The 22,279-nt window shown below is 39.0% G+C and overlaps 1 protein-coding gene across 4 annotated transcripts in view; it reads left to right on the plus strand.

Annotated features, from left to right (window-relative positions):
• The window catches only part of LOC122551698 (R3H domain-containing protein 1), an 85,387-nt gene extending 64,261 nt beyond the window's left edge, over positions 1-21,126 (plus strand). For 3 of the 4 annotated variants that reach the window (XM_043694028.1, XM_043694029.1, XM_043694031.1), the window contains 5 exons: positions 1,740-1,884; positions 4,639-4,752; positions 6,412-6,506; positions 7,835-7,919; positions 19,884-21,126. In XM_043694028.1, coding sequence (XP_043549963.1) covers positions 1,740-1,884; positions 4,639-4,752; positions 6,412-6,506; positions 7,835-7,919; positions 19,884-20,227 — 783 coding nt within the window. In that variant the 3' untranslated portion in view covers positions 20,228-21,126. The remainder of the gene's footprint in view (positions 1-1,739; positions 1,885-4,638; positions 4,753-6,411; positions 6,507-7,834; positions 7,920-19,883) is intronic. The other variant, XM_043694030.1, reaches the window with a different exon arrangement.
• Positions 21,127-22,279: the final 1,153 nt, after the last annotated feature.

Here is a 22,279-nt window from a genome sequence, read left to right on the forward strand (position 1 = left end):
AGAGAATCGTATATTAGATATAGACTATTGGGATCAAATGATTTTATGAAAATGAGGCTAAGGATAATCCAAAGAGATTCTACAAGTGCATTGAGAACAAAACTGCATATTTGTCAGGCGTGATGTCTCCTTCATGAAGCCATGCTGATTCTCATTGATCATATTATATATTTCTAAATGTTCTTCTGTAACAACCTTTCAGAATGGATTCTAACCTCTTCCCAAGAACAGACATTATGCTAACTGACTTTTAGTTATGTTTTTTTATTCCTTCCCTTTACAAATAAAGGTGTTACATTGGCAGTTTTCCTGTCCTCTGGGATTTTTCTCAAATTTTAAAGTTCCTGGAAGATTACTACCAGAGCATCCAGTGTCTGTCTAGCTACTTCCTTTAATATCCTAGGATGGATCCCTTCAAATCCAGGGACTTATCAGACTTTTGCCCCTCATTCATTTCTCAGTATTTTTTTCTCGAATGATAGTTATTGCAATTATTTCCTCTCCTCCTTTTTGTCCCTTGACTATTCAGCAATTTTGAAGTCTGTTCTTTTTCTTCTACTGTGAAGACTGATACAAAGTATTTATTCACCTCCATTTCCTGGTTCACCATTATTATTTCCCCAGCCTCATTCTCTGAATTCTCTGAAATCATTTTGGCTTCTCTCTTTCTTTGTTGTATGTTTTAAAGAGGTGTTTGCTATCTGTCTTGATATTGCTTGCAAGCTTACTTACAAAGTTTATTTTCTTGGTTTTTAAAATTTGCGCGATATTCTGACTTACAATGTGGCAAAGATTAGTGGTATGTTTGTTTTCAATCCCATGCTATCCTCAACTTCTCTGGTTAACCATGCGAGACTTCTCCCCGTCCGAGAGCCCTCCTTTTCCGCTGATAGATCTTTGTCTGAGTCATCGACTATTTTCTTAAATGTCTGCCATTATTCCTCAATCATCTTTGCTGCAAAACCTCTTCCCCAGTCCACTCCAGCCAGCTCTACCCTTATTCTTTTGTAATTACCCTTATTTAAGCTTAACAGTTGTTTTCAATCTACGTTCCTGCTTCTCAAAGCTAGGTTAAAATCCATATTCAGATTTACAGCTGGAGTTGCTATGTAGCCTGCAAGTTATCCTCATGGACAGCCCTGGCAGAGCTGAGCAGCACATAACCATCGTAGCTTGGAAGCCTAGTGGGCTTAATGTTAACATTGCCACCCTTGGTGAACACAATATGCAAGGGAAGCCAACGTATGAAATAAAGCAATGATAGCTTTTCCTGGAAGGGTTCTCCAGAAGAGCAACGACACTTATGTGTGAAACTTTTGATCAAAAATGAGCCTGTCTGATGACTTAGGACATCTCCCTCTATGGTATGAAAGTGCTTCATCGCTCTCCAGCATACTCTGACAAATTGGCAGGGAGGATTTGCATCTATAGAAATGTGGTAGCCATAGAAGCTTCAGAGAAAGTGAATTTTAATAAAGTCATCCTCCTGACAAAATGTTTAGAATATGACCCTGTTGTTTAATATTATTAATTTTATGTTGACATTAGAGGGTAATTGCTTGACCCAGTAATAAAGCATTTTGTTTTTTAATTGATGTCCATGAATTTAGCCAAGATTTGAACAGCCCATGGGACTTCAAACCACTTATTTTTAATTAAGATTCTGAGTTCATGAAATAAGAAAGCTAAAATAACTTGGAGTTTCTTTGAACTTGATATTGACTTTTTTTTTTAAACAGAGCAGCCCACAGATAGGTAGTCCTGCCGTCTCTCCAGCCCAATCTCCGGCACCACAACCAATGACGACTATTAAAAATGTCCGCACTGGACTAGGACCGCTTCCATTAATGGCACAGTTTCCTCAACCTATAGTCCCTGGACAAGGTATTTGCTTCAGATACAGATCGCTGTTTTTGGTTTTAATTAAGATGTATAATGTTCCATTGTTTTATAACAAAAATAGATGCCAACTGCAGAAAATTTCAGTTTACATATGACTAAATTGGATGGTAGTTAAAGCTTGACATGGAGTTATAAAGGGGCATAGGCTAGCTGAGGATGGCAGATAGGCTTATGTGTTTTCATGCAAGGTCATCCATTTTGGATCCAATTTAATAATAAAAGTAAAAATACATCCTTAATGGCAAAAAACTTGGGTTCTAAAACTAAAAGTGATTTTGGTATCCAGGTGTACAAACTCTGATAGCACACAGGTGAAAAAAGTAATCAAAAAGCCCTATGCAATGTTTGTTTTTGTTTACAGAGGGCTACAATACAAAAAGAGAAAATGATTCTTCAGTGTTCTAGAGCCTTGAATTGAACACTACATTCACCTTTGTATACCAAAAATTAGCAAGGATAAATCAAGATGGATGGGCTTAGTGGTTTAATTTATAATGGCAGATAGTGTAAAAAAATTGTTTTGTTCTCTAACTTTCAAATGTTGAGACATGAAATACCTTTTAGAAGATTCAAAGAGTTTCATTAGGTAAGGATCCAAAATTGATAAATAGAACTGAGTTGAACTCATTCATAATCTAACAGAATGACCAAAGAAGCACAAGGATCTGAATGGTCTATTCCTGTGACTACTTCGACATTGTGTCCTCAATTCTTTTGACTTCAATTAGAGTAAATGAGTTGAAAATTGATTTCAGTTACAACTTGAAAATTACAAAACATCTTCAATCTTTGTTCCCAATGGAGTTAACAACCTTATTAATCAATAATGCAGTTAATTCAGAAACTACTTGGGTCATGTTGTACTTGATGACTGACATTTTTCCAGTTGAAATGTTAATGCATACATTGTTGCAGATGGAAATCATCAATTTCATTATTTTTAAAGTCATACCCATTGGAGAAACCTGGAATGGAAGGTTATTATTCCTGAGCCAAAAGTGTTTTATCTAAGGCGATTACTGTAGCCACTTTCCTTTAGCATTAGGAAGTTGCTGCACAAAAGAGTGCTCACAGTCCCAAGGCAAATTGCAAAACAATACAATATTCTTTAACTAATCAAACAGACAGGATAAAACTGTTGCAGACAAAATTACTGCAGATGTTGGAATCCAAAGTAGACGAACAGGAGGCTGGAAGAGCACAGCAAGCCAGGAAGCCTCAGGAGCAGATTGAACAGGATAAAATTGTTGGTCTGAATGAGATAGCAAAAGCTCCAATACTTAAACAATTTATTAGAATAGTGTCAGAAGATTGATGCACACCTAATGGTTATATCTACATTCTAAAAAGGGTGATAGTAAGATTTATAAAGCTATAGATTAGCTACCTCAATATCAATGGTAGAAAAGAGAATGGAATCTTAAATTGGATGTAATAAAAGATTGAGAACCTGAAAATTTAAGAGATGGCAATTAGTACCAAATTCGTTGAATTCTCTAAAGTACAAGCAGAATAGACCAGGGTAATGCAATTGATATAATATAACTGGACTTTCTAGAGGCTTTGGAATATGCTAGACTGTTAGTGTACACCTATTTAAGATCTGAATCTGTGGAGTTGGTCAGTAGTAGAATCAGACACTTCACAATTCTGAGGTCAGTTTCAAGCCTTTACAAATCAAAATGGTAATGACTAACACCCACAATTTTATACATTGCTCTTCTGCCTCTCATATGACAATCCATTTTATACAAGTTAAAATAGAGTTCCGTATCAGATAAAACTAATAGACATGCCCTGTTATCTGTAATTTCATTTTTCCTCTGAGTTGTGGTTTTGTGGATTAGTGCTACTTCCATCATTTATCTTAGACTTTGTTTCATTCTTGTTACTCTTTTATTCATTCACTTGATGCTGCAAGATTCACATTTGTTGCCTATCTTTAGTTGCCCTTAAGGTTGGTGAGGTGCTGCCTGCTTGAACCCTGCAGTGTATATGGTATGGATCTACCCACAGTGCTATTAGGAAAGAAGTTCCAGATTTTTTGACACAATGACAGTGAATGAACTACAGTACAGTTGCAAATCAGATAGCTATGTGGCTGGGAGTGGAGTTAGTTAATAGTGATGTGATGTTCTAATGACTGCAATCTTTGCCATTCTAGTTGTTAGCAGCACAGTTTTGAAATTTGCTGTAGTGGGGTTGCGGTTCCACCCAAGTGAAAATTTTAATCCAAAGTGATTTGATTTAATACCAGTCAATTTCCTCCCTCCACATATATTACAATTAAAAACGATGACATATCAAATATTTGCATTCCATTGCAGGAATGTTTTTATTATCAACTTGAAATTCTCTGAAATATCTTTATACTGATTTTAGTTAGGTTTACTGCAGTTTCTGAACTGACCAGTTTTTAAGAGCAGCAATAGTTCAGTAGCCCAGTTGTACTTCAAATTGGCATAAACTTAACTGCTTAATAAACATAAGTCTGAAATTTACTGTGACTGGTACAAAGTATAACCTGACTTCAGGAATAGTCTGATAAATTCTTAAATCTCCAGTACAAACACTCTTGCAATTGAATAACAAAGCATACGCTGAGGAAACATCACCCAAATCTCTCTCGAGTTCTTTTCAGCATTTTCATGGCTTCCCTGTTATAACCCATTTCATGACCAAGAGGAAAGATCCCTGTAAAATTGAGCACTGTCCCATATTCTGTACCTTTTCCAGATGCTGCCCATCACCATTCTAGTTCAAGGACCTCAACAAGCATCATCCTAGATTCCTTTGAGCAGGGGAGTGGCCATGGATATGACTGGAGTGGCTTCACCACACCACCAAGAGGCAGGCTTTTTTTTCTTTTGATCGTTTCTTAGAGACATCCTAATTACACGGCATCACTGCTTTGAGCAGCTATTCCACAAAAATCTCTGCTTGCACACTCACCTAGATCAGTTTTTTATGGTGTTCCCTTCAGTACTCCCATATTAAATTTTTGAGACTCTGAGAACATCCTTAAATCACAAATGCCATCCGTCTGTAGAAAGACTTGGGTTATTTTGCTTTTTAACCATCTGTTTCAAGCAGCTATCTCCTAAGATGTTTTGTCCATCTGATCAGATCCCATCTTCACTACTACATTTACTACTAGACACCGATCTAAATCTTATAGGTGATTGCAAAGAAAAATGTAAGACTGATTCCTGCATGAGAAGGTATGATCAACTGAATCACTGGAGGAAAATAAAATTCATCCACATACACCTCACCTCTCGCATGCTGTTTCTTCATCTTGCCATCCTCCATCTCTCAACTCCCTTTGCAGTTTTTCTTCTTTTCTCTGTCTTACATATCAAAAATGTTCAGTGGCTGTAAATTTCCATGAGGCCTCATTTTTAATAATGTATATTTATAAAGTGTATGTTTTTATAGTGCATCATTGTCTATCACCATCCTTGTCAGTTGGTGTTTTTTTTTTAACTTTCTCTCCTTCTCATTTTTGTCTCTCATCTTTCTCCCCTGGGCCACTGACTTTTCGCGCATCTGTTGTTTACATCATCCTAATTTTTCATCATGTCTTTTTGATTTGCATCCGGTAGCAAGCACTGCACTAGTACAGTACTCCAAGTTGTTCTGAAAATGTTAGGTGCCCACAAGCCATCAAAATTCATGCACTATTTATATATGGAGCTAAGATATTGCAACATTTCTGGTGATTTGTATCTTTTTGAAAATGTTTTTCTGTACTTTCTGTTGGTGCTAGGGCATGTTACAATACCACTTGCTTTTTATTTGCAAACTTGATAAAATAGGTAACTAAGGAAACAAAAAGCAAATTGTAAAATATAAATTGTAAATATTAAATTTGGAAGTGCATCCCCCAAATTGACAACCATTGTTTGTGTGCTGGTGGAAAAATGGACTTATCTTGCACTCTTGATTGTTGCAGAACCAGATCATATTGGTTTCCAAAACCTGTATTGCTCTTTTACATTTAAAGATGTCAAGCATGGCAATGTGACTTGAAGTACAGGATGTCAATGAAGTATGATGTAACAACATCAAATTTGTCATAGGTTTAATTGATTCACAACTAGCTGTAAGTTTTCATATGAAGAAGTAGATTTGTTTTTGCTTTCTATTTGGTCATGCAATGTAATTAAGGAAAATATTTGGAAGAAGAGTCTCTCATGTCACTTGACCTTTAGTCTGTCTTAACTAACTTGACTTTTGTTGACATCAGTTATTTATTCACTGTTACACAGTACTTGAAAACGGTCTATTTGTTATTAGTGATCGATAGTCTAATTGCTTTATTAGATGTTATTAACATTTAGAAGAAACCATTAACAACTAACTAGAACTTCAGCCTCATTGATTTTAGTTGGCATTTTGTCACAGATGCTTTGAGTTTTCTTTAAGTATTCATGAGCATGATTGATGTAGGTTGTAAATTAAAACTTTATATGGGGTATGTATTTTAAAAACCACTTTGTTTTAAAGGAGATGGGCGCTACCCTTTGCTTGGCCAGCCTTTGCAGTACAACACTCCAATCCGTCCTCTTCTACATGGGCCTCATATAGTCTCAACACAACAGGTTGGTTTTGAGAATTACCAAAGCAACCATGTCTTGACTTAAATGGCTTTTGAACAATAAATTGTTGGGATATCTGGCAACTTTTTTTGGGAAAATATAAAATCATGAGGGGCATGGATAAGGTAAATAGACAAAGTCTCTTCCCTGGGGTGAGAGAATCCAGAACTCTGGGGCATAGGTTTTAGGGTAAAAGGGAAAAGATTTAAAAGGGACCTTAGGGGCAACATTTTAACGCAGAGGGTGGTGCGTATAGGGAATGAGCTGCTAGAGGAAGTGGAGGAGGCTGGTACAATTACAGCATTTAAAAGGCAAGTGGTTGGGTATATGAATTGGAAGGGTTTGGAGGGATATGGGCCAAGTGCTAGCAAATGAGACAATATCAATTTAGGATATCTGCTTGGCATGGACGAGGTGAATCGAAGAGTCTGTTTCCATGCTGTACATCTCTCCGATTCTCACTAATCGTATGCAAAATAATTTCAATGTGGAATTTCCACTTCATAAATGAACTGAAATCTCTACTCCATTTTGCTGTTTGGGTTGGGTGATCTGCTCGAATTTCTGTTCAAATTCATTTGCATTTTAGTTGAAAGCTCTTATTAACCGATCCAGTTGAATAGCATTTTAATTTTTTTAAATATGAAGAAATTTATTAACATACAAATAGATTTGCACAATTTTGTTATCTGCTGAAAATAGATTTACCACAAAAATACACACATTTCATCAGTGTTTAGTACTCAAACTATAAGTAAAATCTGATTTTAAATAACTAACAATAGCTACGCAAAAGTTAAAAATGCATTTTTAAAAGGATACAAAACCTTATACTAGTTCATTTGCAGTAAAGTACTCTTTTTTTCGGTATTTTAATTCTTCTCTTTGTAGCCTTTCCTTTTTAAAAATAAACTCAGTTTCCAGAATCTTACAGAAAACCCACAAGCAGGCATTAACTGATTTGAAACTTGCCCAGTGATTTATTTGGTTAAGAAATCAGACTAATTTTGTGGTGCAGCCAGTTTTCCTATATGATTTTTTAAATTATTTTTAATTCAGCACAGAAGATTCCACAAACTCAGTTCATGCAGAACTGGGTGCTCTTGAAATCCTTCAGTCGTTTAAAGATCTTTTGTGCTGATTTATTTTTGGGCGCATCTAATGGAACTCTGCCAAGTTTTTCCTTGAATAATTGTCCACAATGTTTTGTTAGCCAGTTAGTTTCTGTTACATTTGGTACTTGCTTTGCTAAGTGCATAATCTTAATAATTTTTTTAATCTTAAAAGAATAATTAGATAATGTTGGTTTGTTGTTTGTATTGAAATTTTAGGGTCAGAATTTGAATAGGCATGGAGGAAGAGGAAAGAAACAAACAAGAAAAGCAGCATCAACAGACCTTGGTGCAGGAGAACCTGGTGCGTAAATAAATGCAATATCTCTATAAGGAGATTGATTATTCCTGAAAAAGACACATCTTATCACAGGTTTTTGTCTCGTATTCCTCAGGGCATTCGCAAGAATATCATTGTAAAGAGGAGCAACATAGTAACCTTTGGAGAATAGAGTTTAGATTTGTTGGCAAGTGAACTGTGAATGGTAAAAGCCTTGCCAGGAGGCATGTTACACACGTTGTCTATTTTGTTAAGTTGAAATAGTCACAATGGTCATGCCTTGACCCAGGACAGTCAACTTGCCTAGTTTAAATTAAAGTTGAAACTTTATTGCTGGAACAGCACAGCAGGTCAGGCAGCATCCAGGGAACAGGAGATTCGACGTTTCGGGCACAGGCCCTTCTTCAGGAATGAGCAGAGAGTGTTCAGCAGGAGAAGATAAAAGGTAGGGAGGGGGGACTTGGAGGAGGGGCGTTGGAAATGTGATAGGTGGAAAGAGGCCAAGGTAATGACCTGCATATCCTCGGTGGAGTGGGAGGGGGAGTTGAAATGGTGTGCTACAGGTTGGTTGGGTTGGTTCGTCCGGGTGGCCCAGAGGTGCTCTCTGAATCGCTCCGCAAGTAGGTGGCCTGTCTCCCCAATATAGAGGAGGCCACACCGGCTGCAGCGGATGCAGTAGATGATGTGGGTGGAGGTGCAGGTGAATCTGTGGCGGATATGGAAGTTTCCCTTGGGGCCTTGGAGAGAAGTGAGGGGGGAGGTGTGGGCGCAAGTGTTGCACCTCCTGCGGTTGCAAGGGAAGGTGCCGGGAGTGGAGGTTGGGTCGGTGGGGGGGTGTGGATCTGACAAGGGAGTCACGGAGGGAGTGGTCTCTACGGAAAGCTGATAGGGGAGGGGAGGGAAATATATCCTTGGTGCTGGGGTCTGTTTGGAGGTGGACCTGGAGGAGGAGCATCTGCAGACCTCACTTTCTCCTAGTTTAAATTAAAACAAAGGTTGGCAGTTAACCATCATTCATCATCTAAATGGGGCATTTTTCATGGCAACAACTCTACCAGTGCTTTACATGAATTCTCTGCTGTCCAATTCAATCCATTTAGAAATGAAAGCTTTGGTTTTGCTTTACTTTTGGGCTTATTGACCTGTTATTCATTTTGTGATTTACCTATCTATCTCAGACCCCTTTGTTGTTCTACCTTGTTTAAGTCATAAGATCATAGGAAATAGGAGCTGGAGTAATTGAGCCTGATCCACAATGAGCAAGATTATAGCTGATCTAATTTGGCTATCACTCTATGATCTTGTTTGTTCCCAAAAACCCTTGTCAATCGCAAGTCTGTCTAATTCAGCTTTGAATGTGTCCAGTGACTCAGCCTTCAGTGCTTGCAGTGGAAGAGAATTCCAAAGACGAAGGAATGCTTTCTCATTCCTGTCTTCAGTGAGAGACCCATTATCTTTAAGCTGCCCATTCTAGTTCTAGATCCTCCAATAGGAGCTACTTAGCATCTAGTTTGCTCAGCCTCCTCAGAATCTTGTATATTTCATTAGTATCAGCCTTAGTTCTTCTTAATTCAAATGAGTATAAGTTAAATATAGTCAAGAGTGTGGTGCTGGAAAAGCACAACAGGACAAGAGCATCCGAGGTGCAGGCGAATCGACATTTCGGGCAAAAACCCTTCATCCTGATCAGAATGAAGGGCTTTTGCCCAAAAAGTCGATTCTCCTGTTCCTCAGGTGCTGCCTGACCTGTTGTGTTTTTCTAACACTAACATTCAACTCTAATTTTCAGCATCTACAGTCCTCACTTTCACCTACAAGTCAGATATTGTTGATCTTTCTTCATAAGACAACTATTCGTCCCAGAAATCAACTCCAGGCACCTTATCTGAACCAATTTCAATGCAGATATAGCCTAAAGTAAAATACGTGTTTTCTAAGGTGATTGAGTTTTCCTTATTTACCCTACCAAAATGCAACATCTCAAATTAATCCATTTTGAAATTTATTTGCCAGTTAAATACTCATTCAGCATGTTTAGCAATATCTTCCCTTGGGTTATCGCAATCCCATGTTAACTGTCTTCTGGAATTTGATCTAATCCATAAATTTTGAAATTGTACTTCCAATTCCTACGTCTAAATTGTTTAGATCGGTAGTAAGTTACAATGACCCATTTCAGGATGCTGCCTGAACTACTGTGCTTTTTCAGCACCACTCTACTCCAGAATCTGGTTTCCAGCATCTGTAGTCATTGTTTTGACCCCAGCAACAATCCTGTGGAACATCTCTTCCTATGTTTTTTTTGTTGTCAGTTTGTTATTTATTCTCACTTTTTTTGTCCAGATTCTGCATGTTCTAACCTTGGTCTTGAGTCTATTATGTGGTACCTTATTTGCAGGCCTTTGGGAAATCCAAGCATCTTACATCTCAGTCAGTAATTTTATTCACCCTTTCTGTTCTTCAGTAGATTCAATAAGATTGGTTAAGCATGACCTTCCCTTTCAGAGTCTATGCTGAATGTTCTTTACTATATTTTCAGTTTTGAGATATTTTTCTATTGCACTTTTGAGTAAAGATTCTATTATGTATCCTGGCATCAATATCAAGCTAACTTACCTATATTTTGCAAGGATTTGCTGTAATAGTGACATAAATAAAGTTGTACATCCCAAAATCCACTTGTTCACTGGTGGAATCCCTAACTCTGAAATCAAGCTAGTGTCAAAGTGAAAATGAACTAATGTCATACATGACCCTTAAAATATCTTGATCTCAATTCTTAGGTACTGGCAGCTTTTCAGTATCTTACAAAAGTGATCATTCTTTGTGCAGCATCGGTTTTGTGTGTGAGCAGACTATTCAATTTGAGAGAGTATAAAACCCATCCAAGAATACTAAAGACAATGGCCAGAATTGCTATTGCGATTTGAGATGAAATCACTGCAGGGGGAGAATACTATTTGCCTCAATTTACCTCGCTCATCCTGGTATAGAAATGTTCAGTTCACTTTTCTCTCCCTTTTCCCCTAACAGTGTGTACAATATCACAGGGACAGAGGAATCACACATCAGCTAACTGAGCACAAATCAAGAATCAAGGCTGGCAATCTTTTTTGATTTGGGCTTTATATCAATATGCAGTGTCTTTATACCAGCATACAACCCATTTATCCCCAAAATTGCCGTGTAGCTAAATGTTGCTTTTAAAAAGGAAGCATAGCATAGCAATATTTCAAAAACTGAATAATGACTTTTAGACCCAACTGCTTATTTTTTCAAGCAAAAATCAAAGCAAACGGAGGTTAGAAAATAGCAGGTAGGTGGGTGAATTATGAGGAGGTTGCAGAGATGCTTCAGTGTGATTTGAACAACTTGAGTGAGTGGGCAAATGTATGGTGGATAAAGTGTAATAGGGAGAGAAAAACTATGGGGAATGGGGAGGTGCACTGAAACCTGGGTTTCCTTATACACTAGTAGCTGAAAGTAAACCTTGCAGGTTCAACAGGCAGTGAGAAAGGTAAACAGTACATTGGTCTTCATAGCAAGAGGGTTTGAGTACAAGAGCAGGGATGTCTTGCTGCAATTGTGCACCATTTTGGTGAGACTGCACCTGAAGTACTGAGTGCAGTTTTGGTCTCCTTTTAGAACCATGCTCTTGCTATGAAGGGAATTCAACAAAGATTTACCAGGCTGATTCCTGGTGTAGCTGACCTGATGAATGAAAATTGTTTGGAACCACTAAGGCTGTATGGGAGATCTCACAATAAACTTGTAAAATTCTGAAGGGACTAGATAGAGTAAATGCAGGAAGGATGTTCACAATGACTGGAGAGTCGGAACCATAGGTCACACTCTAGGGACACAAGGATTAGGAGGGTGCAGCCTGTTTGGGACAAAGATGGCGAGAAATTTCTTCACCCAGAGAGTTGTTAGCCTGTGGAATTCTCTGCCACATAAAGTACTTGAAGCCAAAACATTCAATGTTTTCGAGAAACGTACAGTTCTTGGAGTTGAAGGGATTTACGGATATGGGGCATAAATGGAAAGAGGGTACTGAATTGGGTGATTAGCCATGCTAATACTGAATGGCGGAGCAATCTCAAAGGAACGTTCAAAAGCTGATTGGGGACAGATGTTCAAAAATGTAAAGGGACAGCTGGAAAATGGGAAGCCTTCAGAAATGAGAGAACAGGAGTACAGAGACAGTATATTCCTGTTGAGGTGAAAGGACAGGCTGGTAGGTGTAGGGAATTCTGGATGACTAAAGAAATTGAAGGTTTCCTTAAGAAAAAAAAAGGAAGCATATGTCAAATATAGACAAGATAGATCAAGTGAATCCTTAGACTAGAAGGGGAGTAGGAGTATACTTAAGAGGGAAATCAGGAGGGAAAAAAGAGGAAATAAGATAGCTTTGGCAAATAGTTAAGGAGAATCCCAAGGGTTTTTACAAATACATTAAGGGCAAAAGGGTAACTAGGGAGAGAATACAGCCCCTCAAAAGATCAGCAAGGCGACCTTTGTGTGGAGCCGCAGTAGATCGGGGAGATACTGAACAAGTATTTGCATTAGTGTTTACTGTGGAGAAGGACATGGAAGATCTCAAATGTAGGGAAATAGATGGTGACATCTTGAAAAATGTCCATTTTAGAGAGGACGAGGTGCTGGATGTCTTAAAATGCATAGAAGTGGATAAATCCCCAGGACCTGATCAGGTGTATCCTTGAACTCTGTGGGAGGCTAGGGAAGTGATTGCTGGGCCCCTTACTGAGGTATTTGAATCATCGATATTCACAGGTGAGGTACCGAAAGACTGGAGGTTGGCTCACATGGTGCCACTATTGAAGAAAGGTGGTAAGAACAAGCCAGGAAGTTATAGACCAGTGTCTGATGTCAGTGGTGGGCAGGTTGTTGGAGTGAATCCTGAGGGACAGGATGTACATTATTTGGAAAGGCAAGGACTGATTAGGGATAGTCAACATGGCTTTATGCATGGAAAATCATGTCTCACAAACTTGATTTGAGTATTTTGAAGAAGTAACGAAGAATTGATGAGGGCAGAGTAGTAGACATGATCTATATGGACATCAGTAAGGCGTTTGACAAGGTTCCCCATGGGAGACTGGTTAGTACACAGATGTTCAAAAACATAAAGGGACAGCTGGAAAATGGGAAGTTTTCCATGAGATCTAACCATTTGGATAAAGAATTGGCTCGAAGGTAGAATACAGAGGATGATGGTGGAGGGTTGTTGATCAGACTGGAGGCCTGTGACCAGTGGAGTGCCACAAGGATTGGTGCTGGGTCCACTACTTTTTGTCATTTATATAAGTGATTTGGATGTGAGTATAAGAGGTATAGTTAATAAATTTGCCGATGACATCAAAATTGGAGGTGTAGTGGACAGCAAGGAATCTTAGCTCAGATTACAAAGGGATCTTGATCAGATGGGCCAGTGGGCTGAGAAGTGGCAGATGGAGTTTAATCGAGATAAATGTGAGGTGCTGCATTTTGGGAAAGCAATCTTAGCAGGACTTATACACTTAATGGTAAAGTCAGAGGGAGTGTTGCTGAACACAGAGACCTTGGAGTGCAGGTTCATAGTTCCTTGAAAGTAGAGTCGCAGGTAGATAGGATAGTGAAGGAGGTCTTTGATATACTTTCCTTTCCTGGTCAGAGAATTGAGTACAGGAGTTGGGAGGTCATGTTGCGGCTGTACAGGACGTTGATTAAGCCACTTTTGGAATATTGTGTGCAATTTTGGCCTCCCTCCTATTGGAAAGATGTTGTGAAACTTGAAAGGGTTCAGAAATGATTTACAAAGATGTTGCCAGGGTTGGAGGATCTGAACTATCGGAAGAGACTGAACAGGCTGGGGCTGTTTTCCCTGAAGTTTCGGAGGCTGAGGGGTGACCTTAGAGATTTATAAAATCATGTGGGGCGTAGATAGGATAAATAGACAAGGTCTTTTCCTTGGGGTGGTGGAGTTCTGAACTCAAGGGCATAGGTTTCAGGTGAGAAGGGAAAGATGTAAAAGAAGCCTTCGGGGCAACTTTTTCATGCAGAGGGTGGTACGTATATGGAATGAGCTGCCAGAGGAAGTGGGGAGGCTAGTACAATTGCAACATTTAAGAGGCATTTGGGTGGCTATATGAATAGGAAGGGCTTGGAGGGATATGGGCCATATGCTGGCAAGTGGGATTAGATGCGGTTGGCATATCTGATCAGAATGGATGGGTTGGACCGAAGGGTCTGTTTCCATGCTGTACATCTCTATGACTCTGTGATTGAATGGCCTACTCCTGCTGTTATCTGTTTTTGAAGGATTTATGTATCTGCATCAGAGGTACATGCGTCAGAGTTCTGGTTCATGTCAGTAAGAGGTCACAAGTGACTAACATGGGTTTGCTGTTAAAAAGGGAGACCACAGATTTCTGGCCTTTTTTCCCTTCCTTAAGGTAGAACAAAAGCAGCTGCTCAGGTCCCAAGTTACAGGTCATCATCCTAATCATTGGCACTAATTCCAATTAATTTCCCCCTTCGGGAGATTCTGACATTCCACTGACCACAAATAGACCCTTTATAAAATTGAATCTTATTCAGTGACATAGGTTATTCCTTTAAATTAAGTCTCACTGTCCATTCGTAACTTGTGAAATACCATAATATGGGGAAAATAACCACGTTTTTCTGTTGTCATGGGAACTAGTAAAGTGAACAGGCAGGTGGTGACATTCTTCTTTGGCAGTTCTTCAGTGTTGAGGATGACTTGCTTCCACTTTGTTTTGGAGGGTGGTGCACTGGTGAGGATAGCCTGCAGTAGCTGAACAATCCAAACCTGGAGCTGGAGGCTCTGCCACAAGTGGAGCAGGTGGTGCTCGATGAGGCACGTAGGTGGGTCACTCAGGATTCAGCACACTGTTTCTGTGTTTTCGTATGGTTGACTAGGTGACCCCCAATGTGGTTGGCACCTTCACAGATGCTGCTTCTCCAGCTTGTGCATTCTAGGATAAGCAATGCCGATGTTACATTGTTTAGAGAGGCTTGCAGGGTTCTTCTAGTGTTGCTTCTGCCCTCCTCGCGATCAATTACCATTGTTGAGCTGAGTTGAGCACTTATTTAGGGAGTCTCTTATCGGGCGTATGGACAATGTTGTCACTCATTGCATCTAATCATGCTTGACCAGTGCCTTGAAACTGGACATATTGGCTTAGGAGAGGACATTCACATTGTTACGCCTATCTTGCCGGTGGATTGCAAAGGGCAATGAGTCAGCGCAGGCTTGGAGGGCCAAAGAACATGTTCCTGTGATGTATTGGTCTTTGTTCTTCTTTGTTCTTTTGTGAATGTAGCATTGGTGATAACTGTTCAGGACTTTGAGGTGTCTAGTGGATATGGCCCATTTCTGATGCATATAGGATCATGGGGACCAGGGCTGCTCTGTCGATCATGATCTTGGAGCTTGGAATGATACCTTCGACTTGGAACTGTTTTCCTCGGGCATCTGAAAGATGTGTGGAACGTTGAAGTCATTGGATTTTGTTGTCACATCTGCTTGAGGAGGCTCCTGAGGTATGTGAAATGATCCACATTCAGTTGCTTGCCATGGGTTTTGTTAGTTGTGGAGCAGTGTTGTGTGGCAGCAGCAGGCTGGTGGTCAGCCATTATTTTCCAGATGTTAAGCCTGAGGTTTATTCTCTCATACAGATTCAGTGAATGCATTACCTGAGGTTTGTAGTAATGCGTTACCTGTGGTTTGTAGTTCGACTTTAAGTATGCGCAACGCAGGAATCATCTGCATACTGCAGCTTGATGACATGTTGAGTCTTCATTCTGAACTCGAGGTGTCAAAGGTTCCTGCTTGTGCTGTATATTCACTCCACTTTGTCAGGCGCTTTGTGGTGATGGGGTGGAGTGTTACGTTGAGAAAGTGTTGGTGTGGAATGCAATCCTGCTCAACCCAAGTTTCAAGTTGCATTCGGTTCATGGTAGATACATTGGTGAGATTCATGGCTTGTATGTCATTGTGAAGCAGACTGAGAACAATGACGAATTTCTGTGGGTAGCCAAATTTGAGGAGGATATGTAATAATCCCTCACAAACAAGAGTTCAGGGCTTTTGTAAGATCGAGAAACATCATGTACAGAGGTTGGTGTATCAACTAGAAAGGAACTAGATCAGTAGCTAGGAATTCGCTTGCGATTAATTCACCTCCTTATCACCCCAGTGTTTGTCTACTGTCTGTACCAGAGAAGCCATTAGTGTAATGCGATATTTTGCACTTGCCTGGATAAATGTAATTTAAACAACACTCTAGCTTGACACCATCCAGGACAAAACAGACCATTTGATTGTCACTCTATCTATTAACTTCATTCATTCCCTTCACCAACATGCAGTGGCATCAGTGTGTACAATGTGCAAAGTGCACTGCAGTAACTCACCAAGGCTTCTCCAGCAGCATTATAAAGATCCACCCACCATCTGGACGTGGGTGCATGAGAACCACCACCTGCAAGATACCCTCCAAGCCACACATTATCCTGGTTTGAAATATTTCACTGTACCTTCCCTGTCATTGGTCAAAATACTGAATCTCCCTTTCATAATAACACTCTGGTCCCTACACTGAAAAGACTGCAGAGATTCAAAAAGTTATCTACTCAGAGCTGTTTGTGATGAAAGATAAATACTGACCTAGCCAGTGATAGTTACATTCCATGAATAAAAGAAATTTTAAATTTTTTTCAGAACAGGTTCTCACTCTTGTTATTAGGAACTGCACAGATAAGGCCCGGCTCCTGTGGTAAAGAATGAGCGGCTGACCATTCTGCAGCAGCTCCCACTGGGGAAATGTGGGGTTACAGGGATAAGAAAATGAGGTTTGGGAAGCTCTTCCGAGGGTCATGTGGACTTGCTGGCCTGCTTCCATACTGTAGGGATTCTTAAAATAAGAGTACTTCGCTAGCATGTGCTCGATGAAAAATAAGCTGGTTTAAATGGTAAAGTAAATGGAACTAAATAAGAGTAGTAATCTGGGGAGACAGTGGTTTAGTGCTAATATCACTGACTTGAGATCGAGAATCCCTAACTGACATTCTCAGGTCACAGAGTCAATCACATTGCTGTAGATTTGGAGCCACATGTTGGCCAGATCAGATAAAGAAGGCACATTTCCTTTCCTAAAGGATGGTCATTAATGAACCAGATGTATTTTTACAACAATCACCAGTATTATATGGTCACCATTTGGCTAGCATTTTTAGAATTCAAATTGTACCATCTGGGCAATTAGAGAAGGGTAAAAAAGAGCCAGATTCTTTTATATTTGTCCTACAAGGCTATCTCTAATGACCAAAATCAACAAAAGTATTCCATAATGTGACCAAGGATAGGCAGAATATTTGTCTTTGCTTTATTCCCTTGTAGCTGGGAATTATAGCTGTATTCGATGTTTCAATTCTCATGTGGGTTTGGAGTCATGTGTAGGACACACCAGGTAAAGATGGCACATTTTCTTCCCTGAAGGACATTCACTAGTGAACCAGATGGGTTTTTACAACAATGGACAGAATTGCATGGTCACCATTTGGCTAATGTTTTTAAAAAAGCATTTTACTGAATTCAAATTTCACCATCTGCCATTTGAAACCCTGAAAATGGAATATGAAGAAAATAATTAAGTATTCATTTCTGCAAGAAAGTTTATCTCTTTCAAAATAATTTGGGTACAGAAGTCAAAACGCTAAAATGATTGGGTAGGCAAGTACGGTGAAATTGAATCAGAGACGACTAAGGGCACTCAATTCCCTTCCCCAGTCCATCTCGCCCCTTCTTTTCTTGCCCCCATCTCCAAAGAAACAACCCAACCCTCTTGGTCTGTGACTATGTGCCCCATTGATGGTCTGTAATAATATGTAGTTGCTCTTTGTCTCAAAAGTTAACAAGTAGCAAACTTGATTCAGTGTAACTGAATTGTGAATAGCCTGGTTGTCATAAAAGAGACTGAAAATAAGAGTTTTTGGACAAAGATTCTTGAGTCACAAAATAACTCCCTGTGTAAAATTAATTTGATCAGTAAGTTTTATTGTTGCATCATTAAGAAGATGATCTCATAGAAAAGTAAGCTTGTATTTCTCCTGTCACTTCATTGTCCTTGAATTGTTGTAGATTTTATTTTCATTTGCTCATAAGACATAGGCATCAATGCTGAGCCAACACTTATTGGTGACCTTGAGATGGTGGTGGTTAACTGCCTTCTTGAACTCCTGCAATCCATGTGCTAATGTGCATGATCACCTGAACTCTACTGTATCTAGAGTTAATATAATTTAATCCACAAGCAATTCAAAGTGATCCACATCCAAATACAGGCAGTTGATCCAGAGAAATGTTCAGAACATGATGATCTTGACTTCCACATAGCATGTTTCTCCCACCCAAATTACTTCAGGTATAATATGGTCTGTGTGTATGTATGTAAAGTATTGGAACAAAGAAGGATACTTTTAATTGCTTCTCCTTTATACTGTCAACAGGTGGTATGTTTATCAAAATTTGAATATCATGGAAACTGGGGTTTCTCACTAAGTTGAAACACTGAACATGAAAAAGGCCTGAAAAAGCGGAAGGATATTTTTGGAGTGGGGTGAAAGCAATCCAGATGTAGTAGTTGGGTAGAGGCTTGGGAACATGGTAGGACAACACTTGGGAGCCAATTGGGGGAGTAGTTCAGAAACCTAGAGATGTGGTTAAAAAGTAGGAAGAATAGGGAGAGGCAACATCAAACAGCTGTTACTGGTTGTCAAAGAATCCACTTTCCACCCACACACCCTGCAGGCTTGAGTTTGCCTAACATGAAAAGACTTCTGTGCTTTGTGGACTTACTAGGGGTCATGAAGCATCCCAATTTGGAGTCTAACCTGCCTATCAAACCTTTTATTTGAATAAAATGATTATTGTTTTCTTCTGAAAGTGAAGTAAAGAACTCTGAAGTAACTAACCCATTCATTAGAGTATTAAATCGTATATTTTCCGAGCCAAAATTGTCGATCAAGAGATAAGATGACCTTCTCCAAGTTTCACACTGAATCAAATTTTACATTGTGGATACATTGGATCACTCCACAGCAAACTGAATCAATTTCTAAATTCCAAACTGGTGAGTGCATCTTGCCCACCACACCTTCGCAATGTGGTCCAGTACACAGGAGTTGCAAATAATTCCAGGTCAAACTTTGTGTGTTTGAATAAATTAAGATAAATACTTTGACGCCTGGCATTCTATGAAAAGCAAGGATTTATTTTCAAGTCATCTTGCTCTAGACAAGTTCACTACTACTTTCACCTAAATACTGACTCACTAAATAATTAATTTCCTATATACACTAAAATGGTCGGTTCTGAGAGATTTAGTAAATGTTTATATCGTCTCTTGCCAACTGGGTACTTCGTAATCGAGCAGCAAACATATTGTACCTTTTCACTCAAGATCAAGATTTGAGTAGGTGTCATATTTTGGAAAATTGAAATACTTCATACGTTTGCAATGTTTTGTTTAGTGATCATATATTTTTAAGAATTCCAGCTACCTGAAACCCCAAATGCATGTTGAACTAAACTTCATGCATTAGTTTTCATGTCAAGGAACTGAAAAACTAAAATTGCATAATTGTTCAGGTGCTGGTTCTTCAAAGGAAAGTCTGCTGTTGACAAAAAGCATCAATGTTTTGACTGGATTTTCAGTATTAAGCTTCTATTAAAACTATAACATAAATGACAAACATGTTAGGATGCGACTTAACTCCAGTACAATTGCTGGGAATCCTTTTTGTGCTCTAAGCAGTCAGTAAGATTGTGGTTTTTGGCATCTCACCCTATTGCAGTCACTTGTAAATGAAATTTAATAACTTCTTATGAATGACTTAAAATTGTGCATTTTTTTGCTAGTTTTCTTTTTGTGTAAATTACTTACTTTCTCTGTTTTCCAGTTGTCAGCAGAGTCCTGGAAGTAACTGACCTACCAGAGGGAATTAGTCGAACAGATGCTGATAAACTCTTAAATGAACTCTTTAAAGCTGGTGCCAAGATTCGATGGCTGCGAGACACTCAGCCACATTGTAGTGGTGGTGGTAGTGGTGATAGTAACGCAAACACAGAACACTCAAAACCTCCCAGTGACTTGGCATCCATGTACACAATCATAGCAATGTTTCCTTCAAAACTAGCTGCTCAGAATGCATTGTTGAAACAAAATAACTCCAGCAAATTCAAACTGAGAACAAGCAAGAAGCACTACGATTTTCACATTATGGAAAGGGCTAGTTCTCAGTAGTAAATGCTGCACTGGATCTGCAGTCTCTTCCACTGTTTTTCCCTCCTCGATTGGGCTTGTATAATGGTTTCTGTTGACGTATAGACTCCTGGAACTTTGGTGTTTTATGACCTAGCAATTGAAGAAAATCAGTGATCCATCAAAAAAAGGCGATGAGTTTCCTAATTTATGTTCACCGTTGTCACAACAAAGTATCTGAGCATATCACAAAACAGCATCTTTACGTGGAGAATGCTGTAGAACCACAGTACAAATTTTATAGCCTTTTTGTTTTATATCTGTGAATCTTGTATCCAATCCAGAGCTCCATTGTACAGCAACTCTTCTGTCAATACCATCAGCCAATAATTACTCGCCTTAACAGTTTTTTACCCAGCAGGACCAGCAAAATGTGAGTTCGTTTTTTTAAAAAATCAAAAAAATTTGAAGCCCGAAGTAGTGGGAACGAAGTGTTCCATTATCTTTCTTGGCTGGTCACTCGTGATCTACAAAGAAGAATGTGTGAAGTAATGCCTTTAGGTGCAGCCTGAAGATTTTGCAGTTTTCCACCTAGCCCCCAATACCCTATTTTTGGTCAACTTCAGATTCAATAATTGGGCTCATGAAATTATTTGTGTGGACATTCTTTATTTGTTGTTTAAAAGCCCCAGATTGCAATTTTTTTTTTGTTATTTCTTAAATGCTGGACATTTGTTAGAAAGTTTGTGTTTTAAGTTTACCCAATATTGAGGATCAATGGACATGAATATATTTGTTACATTATTGTCATACAAACCTATCATTCTTTTTGGTTGTGTGTAAACCTGCCAGGCTGTACAATGTGTGCTGATGCAAGTTCTCTGCTCCCCCACCCCACCTTTTTTCAGTTCAAGAAAAGAAAATAAATGTTTACAAATATATTAAACTACTCTTTGTAACTTATTTGGACAATGTTTTTTTTTGTCTGGGTGCTGGCCAGTGGTTACATGCTTTTGAAGTATTTGTAGTTTCAATCTTTAAATGAAGTTGCTGACTTTCCTTGCAAGAACTGAACTGGAATTTGTAAATTATGATTTATTTTGCTATGATATAAACTTAGTTCCTAGTTAAAGGGGCAATTATTATTATTTTTGAGTACATCAAAAACTAACAATCTAACCTCCTATCTAAGAATATTAGCAACCATACATTAGCTGCATATAGTATGGTTTGGGTGCTATTTGAAATATAATATTTTCTTACATTTTTTTGTCTTCATGCTTCATATCTCATAGGTTAGTTATGTTAGACATAATGGGCAGAATTTACGGGGGTACAGAAAGCTCATCTTTCCACCAACAGGTAGAAATTCAGCTTTGCATTGGATGCCCACATGGCAGCTAGAAAGCACTGCAGGTAGGTGAAATTGGCTAACAGCAGAGACTCTATCCTTCACTCAAGAAGCTGTCAAGCCTTTGGGAACTACTGGTAATGCAGGAAGGGGCCTGAAGAGGATCGTGGCTGCCACAGAAAGGTACGACCCAGTTTTACAGGTGGAAAGGCAAATTGCGAGAGAGTTACAAGTAGTTTATGGAAAGATATTAATGGGTTACATAAATGGGCAAGAGTTGACAAGTGGAATATAATGTGGAAAAATGTGAATTTCACTTGAGCAGGGAGACCAACAGAATTGTATTAAATGGAGAAAGACTACAGAAAGCTGCAATACAAAGGGAGTTGGGGATACTTGTCCACAAAACTCAAAGCTAGTACACAGGTGCATCAGGTAATCAGGAAGATAATGGATTGTTACCCCATATTCCTAGGGGATTGGAGTATGACAGCAGGGAAATTTTACTGCAGCTGCACAAGGTGCTGGTGCAGTTGCATCTTGAGTACTATGAGTAGTTTTGGTCCCCTTATTTGAAGAACAATTTTACTTTACTGGAGGCAGTTCTGAGAATGATCACCAGGATGATCCCGATATGACAAGATTGTCTTATGAACAAAGGCTAAATGGCTTTGGACTCGACACACTGGAGTACAGAAGAATAAAAGGTGATCTCATTAGACATCTAGGACTCTTACGGGGCT

Source organism: Chiloscyllium plagiosum, chromosome 7, assembly GCF_004010195.1.
Source record: "Chiloscyllium plagiosum isolate BGI_BamShark_2017 chromosome 7, ASM401019v2, whole genome shotgun sequence".
NCBI lineage: Eukaryota > Metazoa > Chordata > Chondrichthyes > Orectolobiformes > Hemiscylliidae > Chiloscyllium > Chiloscyllium plagiosum.